This window comes from Typopeltis vanoorti, chromosome 11 (genome assembly GCF_054136105.1).
Source record: "Typopeltis vanoorti isolate ZY-2024b chromosome 11, IOZ_Tvanoo_1.0, whole genome shotgun sequence".
Taxonomy (NCBI): domain Eukaryota; kingdom Metazoa; phylum Arthropoda; class Arachnida; order Uropygi; family Thelyphonidae; genus Typopeltis; species Typopeltis vanoorti.
Genome location: NC_143559.1, coordinates 43,720,385 through 43,739,553, shown reverse-complemented (window position 1 = coordinate 43,739,553; position 19,169 = coordinate 43,720,385). Strand labels below are relative to the sequence as shown.

At 35.2% G+C, this 19,169-nt stretch overlaps 1 protein-coding gene across 1 annotated transcript in view; it reads left to right on the top strand.

Annotated features, from left to right (window-relative positions):
* Nucleotides 1-19,169, top strand: part of LOC150101479 (uncharacterized) — a 599,391-nt gene that overhangs the window by 343,552 nt on the left and 236,670 nt on the right. The window contains exon 7 of the mRNA XM_090400199.1: nt 5,741-5,968. Coding sequence (XP_090256325.1) covers nt 5,741-5,968 — 228 coding nt within the window. The remainder of the gene's footprint in view (nt 1-5,740; nt 5,969-19,169) is intronic.

Sequence of the window (19,169 nt, the reverse complement as noted above, 5' to 3'; positions counted from 1 at the left end):
CTTGATTGCTCTCGAGGAAAAAAAATCGCGTTTTTTTATTGTCCCAGCGTAACGCAGGTGGGGTATATGTTTTTTTTTTTTTATAACTCGATTGTTATTTTTGCGATGACGTCACTATTACATCATTTTCAGGTAGAGGTGATTCTCGCTAACAAGTCACCTTGTTTGCTGCCGGCTAACCTTGTTGGTATGCTGTTCATGGCTTTCTTTTGTTGTATATCTACTAGCAAAGATCGCATGGATTGTGAACACAGTTAACTCTTTTCTGAACAGTATCTGTCGGAAGCGAGTTTATTTCATGTACTAGTTCTGCCTCAGCACACAAGCAGTACAGCTTTTCTATGTCGTCAGTGAGCACACTAGCAACAATTGTTATCTTCTCTATTCGCGAGGAAATACCAGAGATAAATACAATAGTGTCTGCTTTCGTTTTCGACCTGCTTCGTAATATAGAATCAAGACGAAAAAATGTAGAGTATTCGAATAACAGTATTCTAATTTGCACCCTACTTTTGGGTCTGAGTTATAATAATTAAAAACGATTACAGTAGCTGGGAAACAGGTACGTTTTTGCCGAAAATCTTAATGTGTTATTATAATATAATTATCCTATATTTTGTCAGTTCTGACATCTCTCTCATATGCAAAAGTTCCCGTTTTGTTTTTTCTCCTTAGATCATTTTGGCAGTTTTACAAAGTTCTTGCTCTTTTTTTCCTCCTTTCATCCCCCCTCCCTTTTTTTTTACTCCGAAACAGCATAAAATGTTCATATACTCCATGAAGCCTATCAACTACATATTATTTTTCACTTATGAATGATTCTAATGATATTTTAATAATGAATTAAAGTGCAATTAAAATATAAAAATCCAAAGATAAATCCGAATATATCATTCGAGTTTGCAGCAACTTAGTATATTTAAGATTTCCTGTCACTACGATAAAGAGGGAGAATAATCATTTGAAATTGCACAGTAGGTAACCAGTAATATTATGAAGGTTTTTTTTAATAATTTTATAAGTTATTTATCATCAGAAATTAAAATCACATTGACTTGAAAGATGCATTACATCTTATTACTGCTTGATTACATTTTCATAATTCTAATTATAAATACTAACCAAACGAATATGAAAAGTTTATTTTTATTTGAACACGCTGATGGCAAATTTCTTTTATAAACTAAATTTATATATATTTTAACCGAATATCCTGGATGGGCACTAAAAAAAATGAGAATTTGAGAATACATAATGTAATTTACTTACTTTACCTGCCACTTTAAGCAGGATATTACTGCCCTTTTAGTATCGCTGTGTGTAATATCTTAGGAATCAGTATTTGAATTTAATAACGAGTAGTTAGATATTGCAGTCAAAATTACTGTAAATCTAAAGTTACTGCAGTAATGCCTGTTGAAGTTGAGACTGCAAAATGATGAATTTGCACACACATTCTAGCAAAAAAAAAAAAAAAAAATCCATTTCTCTTTGGCAAATGAAGTAATCATTCTGTTTATCTTTCATTTGAAATCAAACATTCTTAATTCTTCTGTTCGGTCATTTTATCCATATTTTCATTTCTTATTTGCACTTCTTGTTTTCTGCAAACCTTCAAGTTTTAATTTTTATTAAAATTAAAATACCTCAATACCATTGAATGAATGCCATGGTGATCCCGAACCACTTTTTTCCCAGTAAACCTTTGCACCTTTTGGTTTGATTTTTTTGATTACTGCTTTTTTTGCAAGTGAGATTAATTGCTCTCTCATCCATTTCATCTGTGCACTATTTTCTTCGTGGTTTCCACTATCATATTAATAATGAATTAAGTGCATTTAAAATATATTTCATTATGATTTTCCCTGTCTACTTTCTTGTATGTTCCTCCCCGATTCTTAAATTCTCTCAAATCATTTAGAGAATTATATGCAAAAAATCTTGATAAATCTGACCAGTATGTCATAATCACCCTACTCCATGATTATTATCGATTATTTTTCTCTGAATATTTAGAAATGATACTCCGTTAAGTCCATTCTTCAGTCAAACCTTTTACAGAGGATTGATAGCGATCATATGGTCTCTGAGACGACTTTCCTTTTATCCTTTATATAAAAATAAAATATAAAAAAAAACTGGAGTAATCTTTTTTTTTTTTTCACTCGAACTGGGCGTGTGTGGTGTTTTATCTAATGACGTATTTCTTTCTCCACGGTCGCCCACGCAGGTTTATAATTGTTTAGGTGGGACACATCCGTATGGTGAGGAGAGCCAAAACTTAACGAATTTCCCATCAAGTGGCAGTGCTGATTTACCTGTTATATAATGATTAGATTGATCTTAAAACCATAATAATCCCGAAAAAGAAGTTTTTAATCATTAACTGTTATTATTTTGCTAAAGTCTGATCATTGTTCAAATCTTCGGGGAATAATTTTCATTCTCAGTAGTTCATCAGAAGAAGCTAATGATCTTCATTTTTATCATCTCTGCTCAGAGTTTTATCAGACACTCGCTTTGAAACCTCAAAACTGAAAGGAACTGGAAAACGACCAACATAACTTGCAATATTTTATGTAGTGAAATAATACATTACATATTATATTGTTGTAAACTTTTCTTTCTCTTTTACTTAAGTTTGTGAGGGTAATATCGTAATACTTCTAGTGTCATTCGCAAACATGTTGTGCAATCAAATTTACTAAAAAAAAAACGTTTTTAAATCTCTGCCGTTTTATTAGAGATGTGAAAAATAACTTAGAAAATTAGGATATATATTTACTTAGAGACAATGGACTTAAAAAAGATATGAGTAACAAAGCAAACACGTAAGTTGCTTGTTTACTAATTGCTGACAATCATAAAAAAGGTGTATTTTGTAAGAGCATTCTTGTTGGCGGCATCATTCATTATCATAATTGAACCTAGGTCACGTTTTGCATACGTACTGTGCATTCTGGTGTTGCTGAATTTTACTAAATATTATTAAACTTCAAGACGAGAAAGGAATTACTATTATTTCGAATTGTTTTGGCTATAAAACAATTACCTCGAAGATAAAAAAAAAAACTATGCAATATTGTACGTTCAACAATGAAAATTACAGTACTGCATATCCGTGTAAACAAACTAGAAATGAAAATGAATACGTGTGTATCCTTAATCCAAAATTTTATTAAATTCCATGTAGGCCGAGACAAGGAGTTTTGCAATATATAATTTCGACACATTTAGCTCATGTAAATGACCCGGTGGGGGGATGACTCCCCAAATGTTGAAACGGATTCCAAATACCAAATTTCAATAATCTGAGTCTGAATACATGTGGTAGTTTTTCCCTTTCAGTCGTTTCTACCGTAGGTGACTTCGTAGGCATTGCCCACAAAGTGTTCCTGGTTTTTACAGGGTAGTTCCACTTGCTTTCCCCAACCCTCCAATTTTATCCAGGTTCGATATCGGAATATGGCTGGGATGTGTTCATGACTGTAATCCATATTGTGTTCACGGGGCCGGTTTGCCTGTTCTGGGGGACGAAAAACCAGATGGAAAAACCGGATGAAAAAAACCCCCTCCTCCACCCCGTATAAGATTGGCTAACTCACCTTTTGTTGAAAGAGACCAGATAAAGATTCCTCACGTCACTGACGGGAATCGAACCCAGGCCTTTCCGCCCAAAGGGCTTCGTCTATACTGAGTGAGCTACGGACGCTCTCTGAATACATACGGATGAACAAAACGATTGTCATCTGTGCTTACGCAATTGCGTAAAAACTACATTTTGACGATATATCGGACAAAACTTATTTCACTGGGGAACAAATCATTTCTAGTCTCATGATGTCATCTTAAACACATATAGCTAACGAAGCAATGTTTACAACGATATTTTGAAATGTCTTTAAATTGCTTTTTTTTAAGGAAGAAAATATTACCAACTCAGTCGATATGTCTAAGATTTTAATGGATCTATCGCGGAAACGACTTTAAATTTTAACTTTGCCCATTTTTGATGTAAGTGGAGAACTTCTTGTTCATTTTCAGTAATACTTCATCAATTGAACTGTCAGTTTTGTTTTATTGAAAATTGCATCGAAATTTCTAAATAACTGCCAAATTAAAATCGTGTCAAATCAAAGTCGTGTTTATTCTTGATGCCTTACATTTATTAATAGTTAATACCGCATATAATGTCACTTCCTAATTCATTTCTATCATTATGTGATGCAAGTTTATCTAACAAACATGGAATTTTCTATTTATGCATTTTTGTAATTCAGATGTATACATATTTTGCATTAGTCAGGTGAATATATTTTAAAAAGTGATATCCCCCCCCCGCTTTTTTTTTTTTTTTTTTAACAGTTGGTCTCTTCAATTCAGATACCAGAGGTTGAAATGGTTTTGAAAAAAAAAAAAACTTCCGCTCGGAACATTTCAAAAGGAACTTTTTTTTTATAATCGCACGAATTAATAATCCCGGATAGAATTTTTTTATCATGATTTTTTTTTAATCTATCCGGATAGCTAACCGGATTGGAACAATTTACTTGTTCCTCTGAATATATATTTCCGGGTCAGAGCAAAAAATTGTACTCCAGAAGCTAATGCTCCATCTAAAAAAGAAAAAAAACTATTTATTTATGTGTGTTTATTTCTTTATTTATTGACCATTCTGAATTAATTAAAAATTTTTGATAGGGAAAAAAATCTGACAAAAATATTTATTTATGGTTACTATGAACAACGAAAAAAAAGTTGATCATATAAATTTATTAAACAAAATGGAAATAAAAGTTTTATTTATAGAGAAGATATGAGCTCTGTGTGTGTGTCTTTAGACGGTGCATTATTTTTTTAGAGTGATTTTTTTTTTCTCCTAACCAGAACGGTTTGTCGAAGCGTAGGAAAAAAAAAATCTCGCTCCTCTGGATTAAATTCTCAAAGATAGATATCCCAGAATCTGCACATCAATTGTGTCAGTAGGGTAGAAATATATTTACACAAAAAAAAAAAAAAAAAAAAAAAAAATTCGTTTCACTCCAGAATAATTGTCTGAGAACCAAAAAGGATTCGTTCTTTGGATATTTATTGCAACCCCTGGATAATGTTGCAGATCATTATCCTATCTCCCACTTGACATTTAGTATTTTCCATTTAGTATCTAGTAGTGAAATTTTTCTTGCGTTTAAACTTATTGTGCTTTGGGTTTAAAGTTCTATTTGGTAGGAGTGATATGTTATACGAGAGGATCGCTTATTTATGAGATCAGTCATTTCACATAGTCGGTAAGTTTTAATGAGTTCGTCGACCTTGCTATTAAATAACTTAATAACATACTTAGCTCAGACAGGTGGAAAGGAACTTGAAACGCACAATAGAGAACTTTTGAAATCTCTGTGCACTTCGCAGCAATGGTATATAGAATTCTTTTGTGCACTTTTGCCTTCTTGTTTTTCCAGTAGTTTTACATCTCAATATTCCGGCTTTAAATGCATCTATCCATTACACTTTCGCTGTTAGACAGATTTAGTGTATACGTTTCTGGAACTAAGTTATTTTAAAAAGAAATTCCCTTTCGTTTGTTCCTGTGCAGACATATTTTTGGAAGGATTATCAAGAAATGTCAGTTCTTAGAAATAATATTCGTTGAAAATTGTACAAATACCAAAGTTTATTATTGTTAGTGTATTAAGCAGCACTACGGACGCTTTGTAATGGGAAGTTCTTTGTTCCGCAGGTATTGCAAAAGGACATTGAGTCGCACAGCAGCTCCATTTCTGCTCTACTGAGGTTGTGTGACCGACTAGAGGGCAGCACTGTTGATGGCCAACCTCCCGTGACTCCTAGAGAAGCTGAGCGAATACGGCGCGTGGCCGCCAACCTGGAACGTAGTTGGCATGGTTGCTGGTTGCGTTCACTAGAGCGGCAGTGTTTGATTGAGGGGTTAATCAGCGGCAATCGTAAGGTGAGTATTTTTATGCCACTTCTTAACAAGTGCAACAATGTATAATGCTAGATTCTGCAAAGGCGAAAATCTTGTAGATAAACATTCTGTAGCCCTACGAGTTGAATTTCTTGCTTTTATTGTGAATAAGAGCAAGAAATTCAACTAGTGTATTGTGGACTATAACTCAATCGCCACTTACAATCTTTGTTAATGATTCTTAGATTCTCGGGATTTGTCCTAGTTGTCAGCTGTATGCACGTGTAGAGATAAATTTGAATTGTTGATAGCTTAGGAAAAATAAATGACCAAGTGGCTGCTTCATTTTCTCATTATCATAGGTATTTCAATATCAGAAATTCAAATGACTCTTGCATGTATAATTCATTGTTCTCAGTATGATATTCAGATATTGTACTAATTACTCATTCCTGCGACATTATTGAGAAAATTTTAAGTTTAACTGGATATTACGTAATTAGCATCATTGAACATGGGGGTATTATTTTTGTGTAAATATAAAGTAAAGGCATACTGGAGTTACCGCGACCACACTAGGATATTTTATGGAAATGTGATAAGTTCATTATGCTATTTTTTTCCTGTTTTCAAGCCTAAGAATCGTGCATTGGCTCATGACATTGCTTCACATTTCAGAGAGCTATTTTTTCCCGCCTGCATGTATGGATGTTTGCAAACAATTATCGCATATTGGCATCTCATATATTACTCTCACACATGAGCGGTTGCATTGCACATCACATCAATACAGTATGTAGACAAGTGGTTAAGAATGATCGAACCTTACTGATGTTTTTCTTGAACAGCTGGAGGTTGTTCTTGACAAATTGTTCTTCCAAAGAACAAAGGAAGTAGAATGAAACACCATTTTTATATGCTTGGAGGAATGATGGAAATTCATATTCACAGAACATCTATGAGAACGTGATCAGATGTTAACTGGATTATCTTTTCTATAGCACAGCTTTTCAGAAAGTTCCTGGTGCACCATTCCAATGAAAACAGTTTTAATTGGGCAATTTTTATGGGATTAATAGCTTTTCCTTGTTTTTGGAGGCGAAGAGGTTATGGGTGTATTTGTGCCAAAAAGAGCTAGAAGCTTAATGCCAACCCAAGAAGGAAAATTTGATCTTGACTGAACATCTGAGTATGACCAAAACTAAGTGGAAGTAAAGTAATATTCTTTTTTTGCAAAAATCAGAACTGTATAATGGTAACGTTGAAGTTCACTATGCTGCCCTCACTGCTTGAGAAGGTAAGCAGAACAGTATTTAAGGCATTAATTATGAACGATCTTGAAGCTTGGAATGTTTACCACCGGAAGGTATGTCAAATTGAAGAAGAATGATGGAGCTGAGTGTACTGGCATCAGAAAAACTCTGGATAAGAGGAAGAGCGAGTGAAAGTTTTCAGACCACCTGGAAACAGGTGTTTGAGCCACATTCGGTTGATTTCCCCAAGGTAAACGTACTTTAACATTTTTGCATTACAACATCTGCCATTTCAAAGATTATAGGCGATATCAATTCATACATAAAGATATAATAAAAGCGCAAAATGGCCTTCGATGATCACGCGGATAAAGTGAAGGTTCACAGATCTTCCGACCCTGGTACCAGACAACGACAAAAACGATAAATAAGTGGTTGCTTTGCGCGTGCACACGAAAACCGATAAATCATTCTTAATGAAAATGTTGTACGCACAAAAACTGATTGACTCATTGCGCGATATGAAAAAAAAATGCTTTAGCTGCGCAATTACTTGTTATTTTTACGTGCAAAATATTCATGTTTGTTGTTACAGTATCCAATATATTAAAAACTACTCTCCCAAGAGAAGGATTTGTTAAGTTCGGTCAGTTCGAGTTGTGGTTACCTAAATTGTTAATTTTCTGAAATTCAACAATATTTTTATGTAATTTATAAATTAATGTTGATAAATGTGCAGCTGATTACGATAAGATTTGAAGCTTGCAATATGTTCTGAGTTTGTTTCGTTGACACGATAAAAAAAAAAAAAGCTAATTTTTACACCACTATGCGTTTTTTTTTTTCTTGTTTGTACTTTTGCACCACTTCATTGCGGACCGTACGGTTGTTGTGTGTTTTCCCCCAGCAAGCTGCCGAAGTAAGTGACCTTGAAGTCCCACATTTAACGGTCATGCAGGGACGATTGCGCTTCATAATCTGCATAAACTAGACGTGAATCCAAACCGAAAACTTGACTTCCTTCACTCCGCCTGCTTAATTCATTCCCATATAAAGCTTTCTGCTCTATTCATTCCACAATATGAAATAAAACATCTGTCGGAACGGACCAGGGTAAAATGCTTATTAAAAAAAAAAAAACGAGCCTTCCTGAGTTGACGGGAGATAAAATCTAAATCAATTGTTCGTGGGAAAAGGGATCACGTGCACGGTAATTAATTGATTTGCGGAATTTTTGTATAGAAAAACACAGTCATGCAGCTGTTCTGATATTTCCAAATATTGTTGCATTGCATAAAAAAAAAATATAGAAATGTGCATACAAGTAGCTATGCAATATAATAATGGTCAAGATTCGAATTTCGTTCGCAGTTTTTGTGTCTTCTTTACCTGTATTTTTTTTTTTTTTTCTTAAATCCCACACACGTAGTTGGGGAAAAGTGTTAGCTTTCTTTCAGTTATATTAGTTAACTTTCTTTCATTTATGCTCATAGCTGTTTAATTCAGGTTCATCCGAGTTACATTCTTTCGGATCCTCTAAGTATTGGTTGCAAAGAAGAATCAGTGTGAGTAGAATATCCCAATCTGGGAGTGTTGGGAGGGGGGGAGGGTATACTCAGGTGATGATTAATAGCCGTAATACCCTGGGAGATCGGTTCAATAGCACGTTAAGTAACCACTTCCTTAAACCTGTCTGCGGCACGCTGTCGAATTGTTTAAAATATAAATATCATATAGTGATATGCGGGTTTTTTTTTATCCTACTAGTTGACATTCACTTTTGCAATTATTTCTAGTTTTTTTTGAAACCATTGAATAATACGGTCCACCGGAAATCGATGTAAAGTTTTTCGTTTATTTTTTCGGCTGGAAAAAAAGTGTTTTTACATAATTAAAAAAAAAAAAAACTATCGCTACACTTGGTATTCATTTTAAACTGGCAATTACTGTGATCTGTGAAGCTCTGGAATATATGCAATAAATAAATAAAATTAGAGGTTGATGAACGAGTGATTTTTGACTTCAGTTCTAATTCATTTGCTGTACTAGGTCTTCTTTCCTGTTACGTTTCATTCAACTGATTACCTTTTATTAAATTCTTACCAGAGTTGTATTTAGTAACATTCTGCATCCCTGTCGAAAACTACGGTTCTTGTTTACACTTCGAAATGCCTGTTCCATCAGATGCTGGGCTTTGCTCCCATTCTGTGACGGGTTCTATTTGTCAGCGGAATTAGCCCTATACAAAAGCATCATGAGGTATTTTTCCTATCACTGGCAATCTTATTTCAAGTTTGCCCACCTAGTGCTTACCGATTATTAACTCCGAAGGTCGTCAGGTCAGTATGTGTGTTACCGAGGTATCTCTAGACACGCCCTGTAAGGGACACAAAGCCGAATTAGATGATTGTGCGGTAAACCTCACGACACTGCCGTTGACCTTGCATCACACAAGATAGCCACAATGGCTAATACGCAGAAATAATTTGATAAGAACTTATCTCGCTGGTCTCTTACCCACTACCAAGCTATTATGTTAATATTATCTCGAGTGCTTTACAATATTTATAAAGATTACTCTTTATTGCTCTTCTATTTTTTTTTTCCTCTTTAGCAACAGTAAAATGCACGAGAACCGTATCTCAGTAGGTTCTTTTCATGTACCTATTCTTTAAAATCTTTGACTAATATACACAATGAGCCTGTGGTTTCGAAACCAGAGTCTTAAATTCTCTTTGAATTCATCAGCGAACACGGATGTGAACTCGATATTTTAAACGTGATTTCTTTGTCACGCATTCTGAAAAACCGTTAGGCTCTATTGTCTACTACAGTGGTGCACATACATATATGGCTGTGATATTCAAATAGCAACTTGAAATATTAACTGGACGTGAGAGACCATAAGGGGAAAATATATTTATTTATTTAATGCTTTTTTATATATACTCATTAATTCAGTGTACATATTTTTTCCTTCTCCCAGGTGTCAGCGGTAGCGACAGGTAAAGTTCGGGTATCACTAATTAGAAACACCATCGACGAGGACCAAATTGGTACACTGTCGAATCTATTCATGCATCAGCGAAGATGTATGGAAATGATTAGCACGTTGCTCAATCGTAAGTGTTTTTAATCCTGGAACAGCGATATCGCTCTTTTAGTCCCGAAGAGGTCGGTGACTTTATCGCTAGGTATTGAAACCTTTCCCTGTAATCTCTATTTCAAATATTTGGATTTTTTCCCCCTTGTGTTCTCTGATTTTCCTTCCTATTTTATACGGTGATTCAAGTATGTCAAATATATGACAATCTCATATCCAGGATGACATGATTAACTGTGCTAATTAGTATCAGTACCGGCTTACACAGATGAGAGCAGTTTTTTTTTTTTTTGGGGGGGGGGGGTGAGTATCTTTAATTAGTCGAATCTCGAACAGAAGGTCAGAGACGTTTTTCACTGATATTTCACCTCTTAATTAAAATTGACCTGACCACTTTGAAGTACACTTATGACACAACTCTGTTTAGCAATGCAGTTTTCTATACAGTAATAATTTCTGTATTTAATATGCTCTAATTAGTAAAATTATTTGTGACTAAACAAACCGAAATAGTCAATGGTATGAACTCATTTGCAGTCAGTCTTGATTTTAACGTATTTTTCTCCTTTATTCTAAAAATATCAGTTATTACGTACCTCCGGTCATCACAACAGATTTCTCTACTATCCCAACAATAAATTTACCTTGGTTGTACTTTTTTTTTTTGACAAAATTATGTACACCACACATGTGTAGGTTTCAAAACCGGTTGGCACTTAGTATGACTCACTTTGTATTATTTTTCATCGCGCTGCTCTTGACCCTAATATTCTTGTTAGTGTATACTACAAGAGCTTAAATGACATCGACCTTTTTCGAACCTTCAAAATAAGAAATTACAGTAGTCCGGCAATTATAAACAATTATTTACATCAGCAGTATCTTATACAATAACCGGAGGGTCTTGTTTAGAATTGCCATGTATTATTTAATTTGGCCTATATAATGCTTATACGAGTATGCTACATTACCACGTTCATGTTTTGCATTAGCAATAAATCACTCGTAAAGCTTCTGGTCCTGATAATATACCACTTATTGTGTTCACTATTATACTCGGCTATCATCCACTCCATAACATGGATGCAAGCCCATATACAGCCAATTTAAAAAAAAAAAAGTGCCTACCATCAAACCATCGTCCTATTCCTCCCCTTATGTCTAAACTCACGGAGAAGATAATCAGCAGCCAACTTCTACAATACCCGGAGAACTTTCAATTAAGCCGTAATCACCAATGTGGATTCCGCCTGTTAAGATTCACAGTGGATCTCCTCATCTACATCACTCCCCTCTGGAACTTGCTATGAAAAAGGTTTGAAGAAACTTGATGTACATGACATGTTCTAGGCATATAATATGCGTGGACTTCTCAGCAAATTGCCATCGTATAGTCTACCTTCCACCTTTTGTAATTGGATAGCTAGTTTTTTATTTTATTTTTATTTTTATAGGAGAGCCTCCGTAGCTGTCAGTATAGACGAAGCCCTTTGGTCGGAAAGACCTGCGTTCGATTCCCGTAAGTGACGTGAGGAACCTTTTTCTGGTCTCTTTCGACTAAAGGTGAGTTAGCCGGTTTCATACGGTGGTAGGGGGAGTTTCAACCGGAAACTTGGGTTTTTCTTCCCCCAGAACAGGCAAACTGGCCCCATAAACACAAGCATTGACAGAACACCGGGAGGCATAAGGAGCAACCACCTTATCCTCAAGACGGTCGCGGTTGTGAGGTTCACAGCTAAAGAACCTCAATGGTTCGTGAAATGACAAGTATTTTATCGGATCGTTCTCTGTCCAGCTTTTCCCATTAATGTAAGTGTACCTCAGGGCTCTGTTATTTCACCCACCCTCATCTTCATATGCATAAGCAACTTTCCCTGATTTCAAACCCATTCCACAGTTCTGCTGGTATTTTCCCTACCATAAACCTTGAAGTGCTCAAACCTCTCACGCTTCAAGATCATCTGCAATGTGCCCTAAGCTTTGATCTCCGTATCCTTCAATGAGGTTATGACAATCTAGTCACCTTCAGTGCTCCCAGAACACGATTTTGTCTTTTTTTCTTGCAAAAAAAAAATCTTATTTCTTCTCCCCTTACTGTTGTTAATGCTCAGCTTAACAGGCAAGACCATACTGCTCTTCTCGGACTGATACTTAGTCTTTCCTGACACAAACATATCGTTTCTATTATAGCATCCCCAACTTCAAAAAAAAAAAAAAACTTCACATTCCTTTTTTCGTTTCTGATGTTAATTTATATCCCTCCAGCTAAATCTTTTGCAAATCGCCAAATCCACCGAATTTCAAATATTGCATCCTAGGATGATGCCTCTGAAAAACTTCTTGCTGCTCTAAGAGAACAGTTCGGCTAATTCATCTCCCTCACTTTTTAGCCACAGTTTCGCAGTTAGTCTTTTCCTCATCCTCTCTTTTACAAATATTTCAGTAGACGCTGTTCAGCAGAAAACTGGCAGCCATCATGCCTCCCATTTCTGTGAAACCTACTACTGCCCAGCAGCAGCCTTTTACAGTTGAATGGCTGACTTACCAAAGCTGCTGCTTCCATTTATCATTCCATCTACCTCGGGTCTGTGGAGCATGCTTCTCCATGAAGTATTTCCCCAAAGACTATCTCCAGCTCTTCAAATGGAATATCACCAGATATGTTTTTTCTTGACCTCTTCTCATACGCTGCATATAGACTTCTCTATATGGTGTGAGAATGATATTTAAAAAAAAGAAGATAATAAAAATCCACACACGAGATCCTAACCTGACAACTCTAATGATCAAATTAGTTTCTATGACTCTACCACCATTTTCTATAACGATATGGTTTTGTTAACTGCAGCAAATTTATTTTGGTAGATGATCTTCTTCTACCAAATGTTTTGTCTGTCTTTAGCAGAGTGTTTTCCTTTTTTCTTTCTCTTTTTAATATTCATATCAACAACAACGACTTCTTTTCTTAATTTCCGCTTGGAGTTAATTTTTTTTTTCTCGCTTGTTATTCTTTTTCTCATCTTTTTTATTCTTTCTGACTGTTGATTTATGACATTCTCCTCGTCTTTTTTTTTGTTTGTTTGTTTAATATGGAAGCTTTTCAAATTTGCTGAGATTAAAATTACGCTTTCTGTGATGCTTAGCATTTCTTTCCTTTTTTTTTTCTTTTTTGTAAAGGATTTAAAATTTTTCCATGGACACTAAGCATGGATGTACAAACTACGCCTATGTTGACAGATCGCTGTTGGATACAGGATATACACACACGGGATGGTATTTTATAGGTGAATCATTTCTTTCATAAAATCCGCTGCTTCGACAGTGTGCGTTGTAAGTTTAATTTCCGGTTATATAAAGCAGGTAGGCAGATAAGTTATGTATGATATAAGACATAAGTGAGTTTAATATTGGGCACCCGAAATGTCCCGCTGCATGTAGTACTGAAGCTCTGCTGGCACGTTTATTCGCAATAGGCTGGCGTACCGAAAATTCATTCACCACCAGTTCTGTTATCGAAAAGTAGTGTAAGAAGCTGACAGAATGTTGTTTGTCAGTAGTTCTTTCAAATGGCAGTGTACTACTTTTTTTTTTTCTTTCGTAAAGGATTTAAAATTTTTCCACGGAGACTTAGCATAGGTGTAGTTCGTACATCCGTGTCGACAGATCACACGCGCATTTCCAGACATTGGTCTGGAACCTAACGTGTCGTATGACAGGGGTATGCCTGTATATAAAACATTCCTGACCGCAGTGTGAGCTTCTCTAGTGAACTTTTCACTACATTAAGACCTTTATCTTTGTTCGTAACGACTGTTATTACAGTAAGTTTACCCTGCGAGCTATCAGTGTATCCTACACCACCGGCGCTAAATTTAATCATTTTAATGTTAGTATGTAATGTAGTAGGTTCACTCGTCTTCTTTACGCTGCAAGCAACACCATCCATATTTTGAATTTTATCTTTCATTATTAAAATAAATAATTGTTATAAACAGTTTATAATTCGGATCGGAACAGCATAACACAGAGAGATGAGTAACGACATCGTAAATAACTTTTAATCCACAAAAAGTGAGCATCGGTTGATTCACAGAAGCATCATCGCTAAAAGCGTCCTATAAATGCTTCTTGGAATCAACCGATGCTCACTTTTCGTGGCTTATAGTCTACTTCTTCTTCTTCTTCTTAGGCACATGAGTGGACAGTTTAGTGTGTACACAAATAGTAATGTCAGGTTAAAATTTAGCTTAAGTTGAAAAATCAGGTATTTGAAAATATAAACATCAATAAAGCTCTTATAATAGTTGCTCCCGTGATGCTTGAGTAATGTCGTTGGTCATTTGGAATGCACTGTGCAGCGTCCAAAATTCTCCGATTCAGTTCGTTAATATTTTAGATGTACTATGATGCATTCACATGATCTCGGACATAATATGCTGAAGAGTTAAGTGGGGCGATCTGACCCATTAAAAATAAGGACTGGATTGACCAGTGAGCGGTGGAGATAGTGGCCATTCCGATAATTGAAAATCTGTTGGGGGGAAAATGAAAAGTCCGTCATGTCAATAAATGAACATTCTCCAAAAGGTCCGGTGGTTCATTTTGCAGAAACAGTAAGATATGCTTACCACTAAAACATTTTTTGAATGTGCATGGCCTGAATAATTCGTTCCCAAGAAGTCTGTACATTGACCGAAAACCATTGTTCTCAAGTTGCATGAGGATTTTCACCTGCTCACCATTCTTTCCTCAGTCTCGAAAACATTAGTGAATAAAGTGCAGCTGCACACGCAGGATGTTCAAATCGCAAAATGACCGAAGTTCGCTAGTGGCTTAGAATCTGCTTCTTCATGGTGTGTACTTCCTGCAGATAGTACAAGTAGTTAAATGCTCTCCATTTGCACCCTCCAAAAAGAGACATTCGTTGGTTAATTGTTTACCAAGACTACGTCTTGGGAAATGATTTCGCGACGATTGAATGGATGAGTTTTAATTAAGTGCTATGTACAAAAAAAAAAAAAAAAACACGTACTGGTGATACGGCTCATTACTTTTGATTATAAGTATCGTTAACTGGTTATAAAAAAATACTGTTTTAATGAGCTCGGTGCGTGCAAAGAAAGAAATTAAAATCAGAGGCAAGTCTGGATCAGGTTATCTGGACTCAATGGACAATAATTAACCATTCTGTTAATTATGGTTCATTGATCAGCGCTCGACGAATTATCCTAAAAAATAAGTTTCATTTGGGTGATATTTTTTTAATGTTTCTTAATAATAAAAATGAGATTTCCAGTTTTGTTTATAACATGCAATGATTTAATTAAACCGTATACTATTCAGTAATTTGCTGAAGGAAAGAAAATTACTTTTCCTGCTTGGGTTGGCGAAACAAATGACCAAACTTGAGTCTGTGTGCATTGTCACTGGATTCGATGCTTGCGGGGATGTCACGCCCATCTTTGTTTTATTCATACACAAATGTAATATTTTGTGAGCTAACCTAAATACGCCAAATTACAAATGTTTCCTGTATAGTGTGAGGGAAACACTTGATACCTCTTGCATTATTGTGTTGCTTTGCATGAGAAAAGATACTTATACGTTTAGCCAATTAATAGGGAAGCACGGATTTGGACCAGGTTTATAATTCGTGGAATTAATACGCCTCCTATTTCTTTTAGAATGGTAAGTGTAATTTTTGCATGCGTATGACAAAGCTTAGAGAGAGAGGAAAAGCCCGTGACCCAAATATAAGAAACACACAGAAAAACTGTTACTTCATTCACGCACGCAATCATAAGCGAATGACATGCATGCAGTTTGACTTTGATCATTGTCTTGAAGCCACGTAATGATACGTAAGAGATGTAAATATACAACACGTACATGCACGTTGAGACCAAAAATGTATGCAATAAATTATATTTGTACTAATATTTAAAGTATAGTTTTTATTCTGATATGGTATCATCTAACGCCTAGTTAATGCATTACAGAACTTGGGGGGGGGATAAATCAATTAGCATTTCGCTACCAGTGTAGCTCTAATGTTTTGAAATATACATTACCATAAGGTGGCTCACCAAAGATGGTAAAGCTGTAATATGTTGGTATATCCATAGGTGAGTGGGTTGGAAGATTATAATATTCTTGGCTTAACAATAGAGACAGTTCTGCGCTTCGCAACGGCTTCTATTTAATTTGATTCGACATTTCATGTTTGCAAAACGAGTGTTTATTTATTTTTTTTTTTAATTGGAGGATTTTACAAACGGTTGTTAGTCACTTTAACTGCAATTCGTCACAAGAAAGCAGCTCATTTCAAAGGCAAATATTCTCTTCACTCAAGGACAGTGGAGTCGTTTGTGAACAAAAAGAGGGTGGTTGTTTGATTAGTTGTACCTGGCCAATTCAAAACTTCAAGGTAGAGTATTATAATACAGAAGTGTCTAAACCGGAATTGACTTTGTCTTACGTGCGTAAACACACGTTGCACCTCTTCTCTGAAGTTTTATATTCCCAGAAGAAACTGTAAAATTCATACTTATAGGACCTCAGCGACACTGACATATTTTAACTACTAACTAACATTTTAACACCTTGTCTTACGTAGTGAAAATGATTTTGCTTGGATAGATTATATTTTATATTTAGTTCCAAGTACTGCCTTGAAGTATATTTGATACGTGTGTGCACTTTGTCCGTTTATCATATTTCACGTCATCCTATTCGAACCGTGTTGGAGTTTGTTTATGGACCTTTGTGCCTACCTAGCAGTTAACTTTAATTATGTCATCTGCATGAATAGTCTTTCTATTCAAATGTAAGCTAAATGCGTTAGTTTTACGTCGTTCATTCATTATAACGGATGCGATGTGCGACACACATTCAACCTTGCTCGACAAGGTCATTATACTTCATTATTTAAGACGAGCAACAGGAGGTGCCCTTTTTCAGATTTTTTTTAAAGCTGGCCTCATAACTAGAAATATATCGTGATCGTCATGAATGAACTTTGAATAAAAAAAATGCATTTAAAAATGGTAAATGGCTTGAAAGGCGTCAATTCACTTAATTTTTTTTTTTCTCTATTCATTTGTTAAGCGTAGCTGTTAACAATTTCTAGTGACCCAGCTGCTTACTCGTTCACAATGCCTACTATTATTTTGCACCTCGTTGGATTCATAGTAAGCTTTGACATGAACTCACGTAGTTATATCTTTGATAATTATTATCATCACCACTTTGATTTTATCGTTTTGCTCATTTTAAAGCTTTGATGGCGAAGATAACTTAAATGTGCTATTCACTCATTGTTCAATGCTTCAGCTTCGGGAAGTAAATTCGTTTATGTCATGTGCTATATGTTTTGTTAACTTACAGCATGTGAAGTCATATGCTTATGTAGGCCTAAATATTTAAGACTACATAACTGCAATTGACAAAATTCATAGCTGCAAATATTCATTTATTGATAGTTTGAAACCACGTTGATCAACTGCAAAGAAAATCAGTATTTGTGCGATCTTATTGTACTACCATCTGTTTTACTGTTTAATAAATTAAAAGAAAGAATTATTGAGCTTAAATACGAATAAATAATCTCAGGAAACATAATGTAAACCTTAAAAAAAAAAACGTTTCTTATGACAAGTGCCAAAGCATTTTGGCATTCTTTTTATTTATTGCGAAATTGTGAGCCTCCGTAGCTCAGTCGGTATAGACGGGAATCGAACCCAGGTCTTTCCGACCTGGGTTCGATTCCCGTCTATGACGTGAGGGACCTTTATCTTGTCTCTTTCGACTAAAGGTGAGTTACAGGTCTCATACGAAGATAAAGTTTTTTTTTTCTCCCGGAAACTCGGATTTTTCGTCCTTCAGAACAGGCAAACCGGACCGTGAACACACACACACGGATCTACAGTCAAAAATACTTAAGAAGTTCCTCATTGGAAGGCTCAACTGGTCCTGAGGGACGGATGGGGAAAATTGGGCTGCATTATATATTAATCTTATAAACTATGTAATACAACATAAGCATACAGTAGAATAATTTGTAATAATATTGTCATGCATAATGATATTATAACAATTTAATTATTTTAGGTAAGTCTTTCGTTTGCGCTGTGCATTTTGATTCTGCATATAAATTAACACACGAAAATCTAATTAATTTTATTGCATAAACCAAACCATAAAATGAATAGCTGGTTAACTATTGGTAAATTTTTCTTTACCAAGTATAATGATAATAGATGCATAACATGAGCTTCTGAATATTTTTGCGATTCATATCAATAAGAAAGAAATGCGTATTCCATAAATGGAATACAAACTTTGGCAATATGTTATTTACTGCGTTATGCGGCCGTAGTGTATTACACTGTGCTTTGAAAAGTCTGGCATGGTTAACATTCCCCCCACCCCCAATAGTATATCGTTAACAGCCGTTATATGCTTACAACCTTTCGCTGACGGGAGTGGGTACACGATGTGCAGTAAAAGTAGACGGAAAAAGCCAAGTTAATTATAATCTTTAGCACGAGATAATAGTAGGTTTGCTTCTGTCTTGCTCACAAACTCATTCAAATATAACTAGCAACAGAGAAGGATTTTTGAGACCTGGAAGCCTGGACAAATTGATCTAATCACTTTTCGCATTCAACTTCAGAATTGAATTTGAGTTATATGTTTGTTAGCAAGGATTTACTATACCAAACATCAAATCCAACAATCGCTTTAAGAAATGAATGAGATGGGCTGCCATATCAACTTAGATATTAATATAACTCCTAAATAGCGTAATGATTCAAATATCTCTTGTTTGTATGAACATTACATTATTTTTTTTCGGATCTACTTATTGAAAATTTGAAGTTAAAAC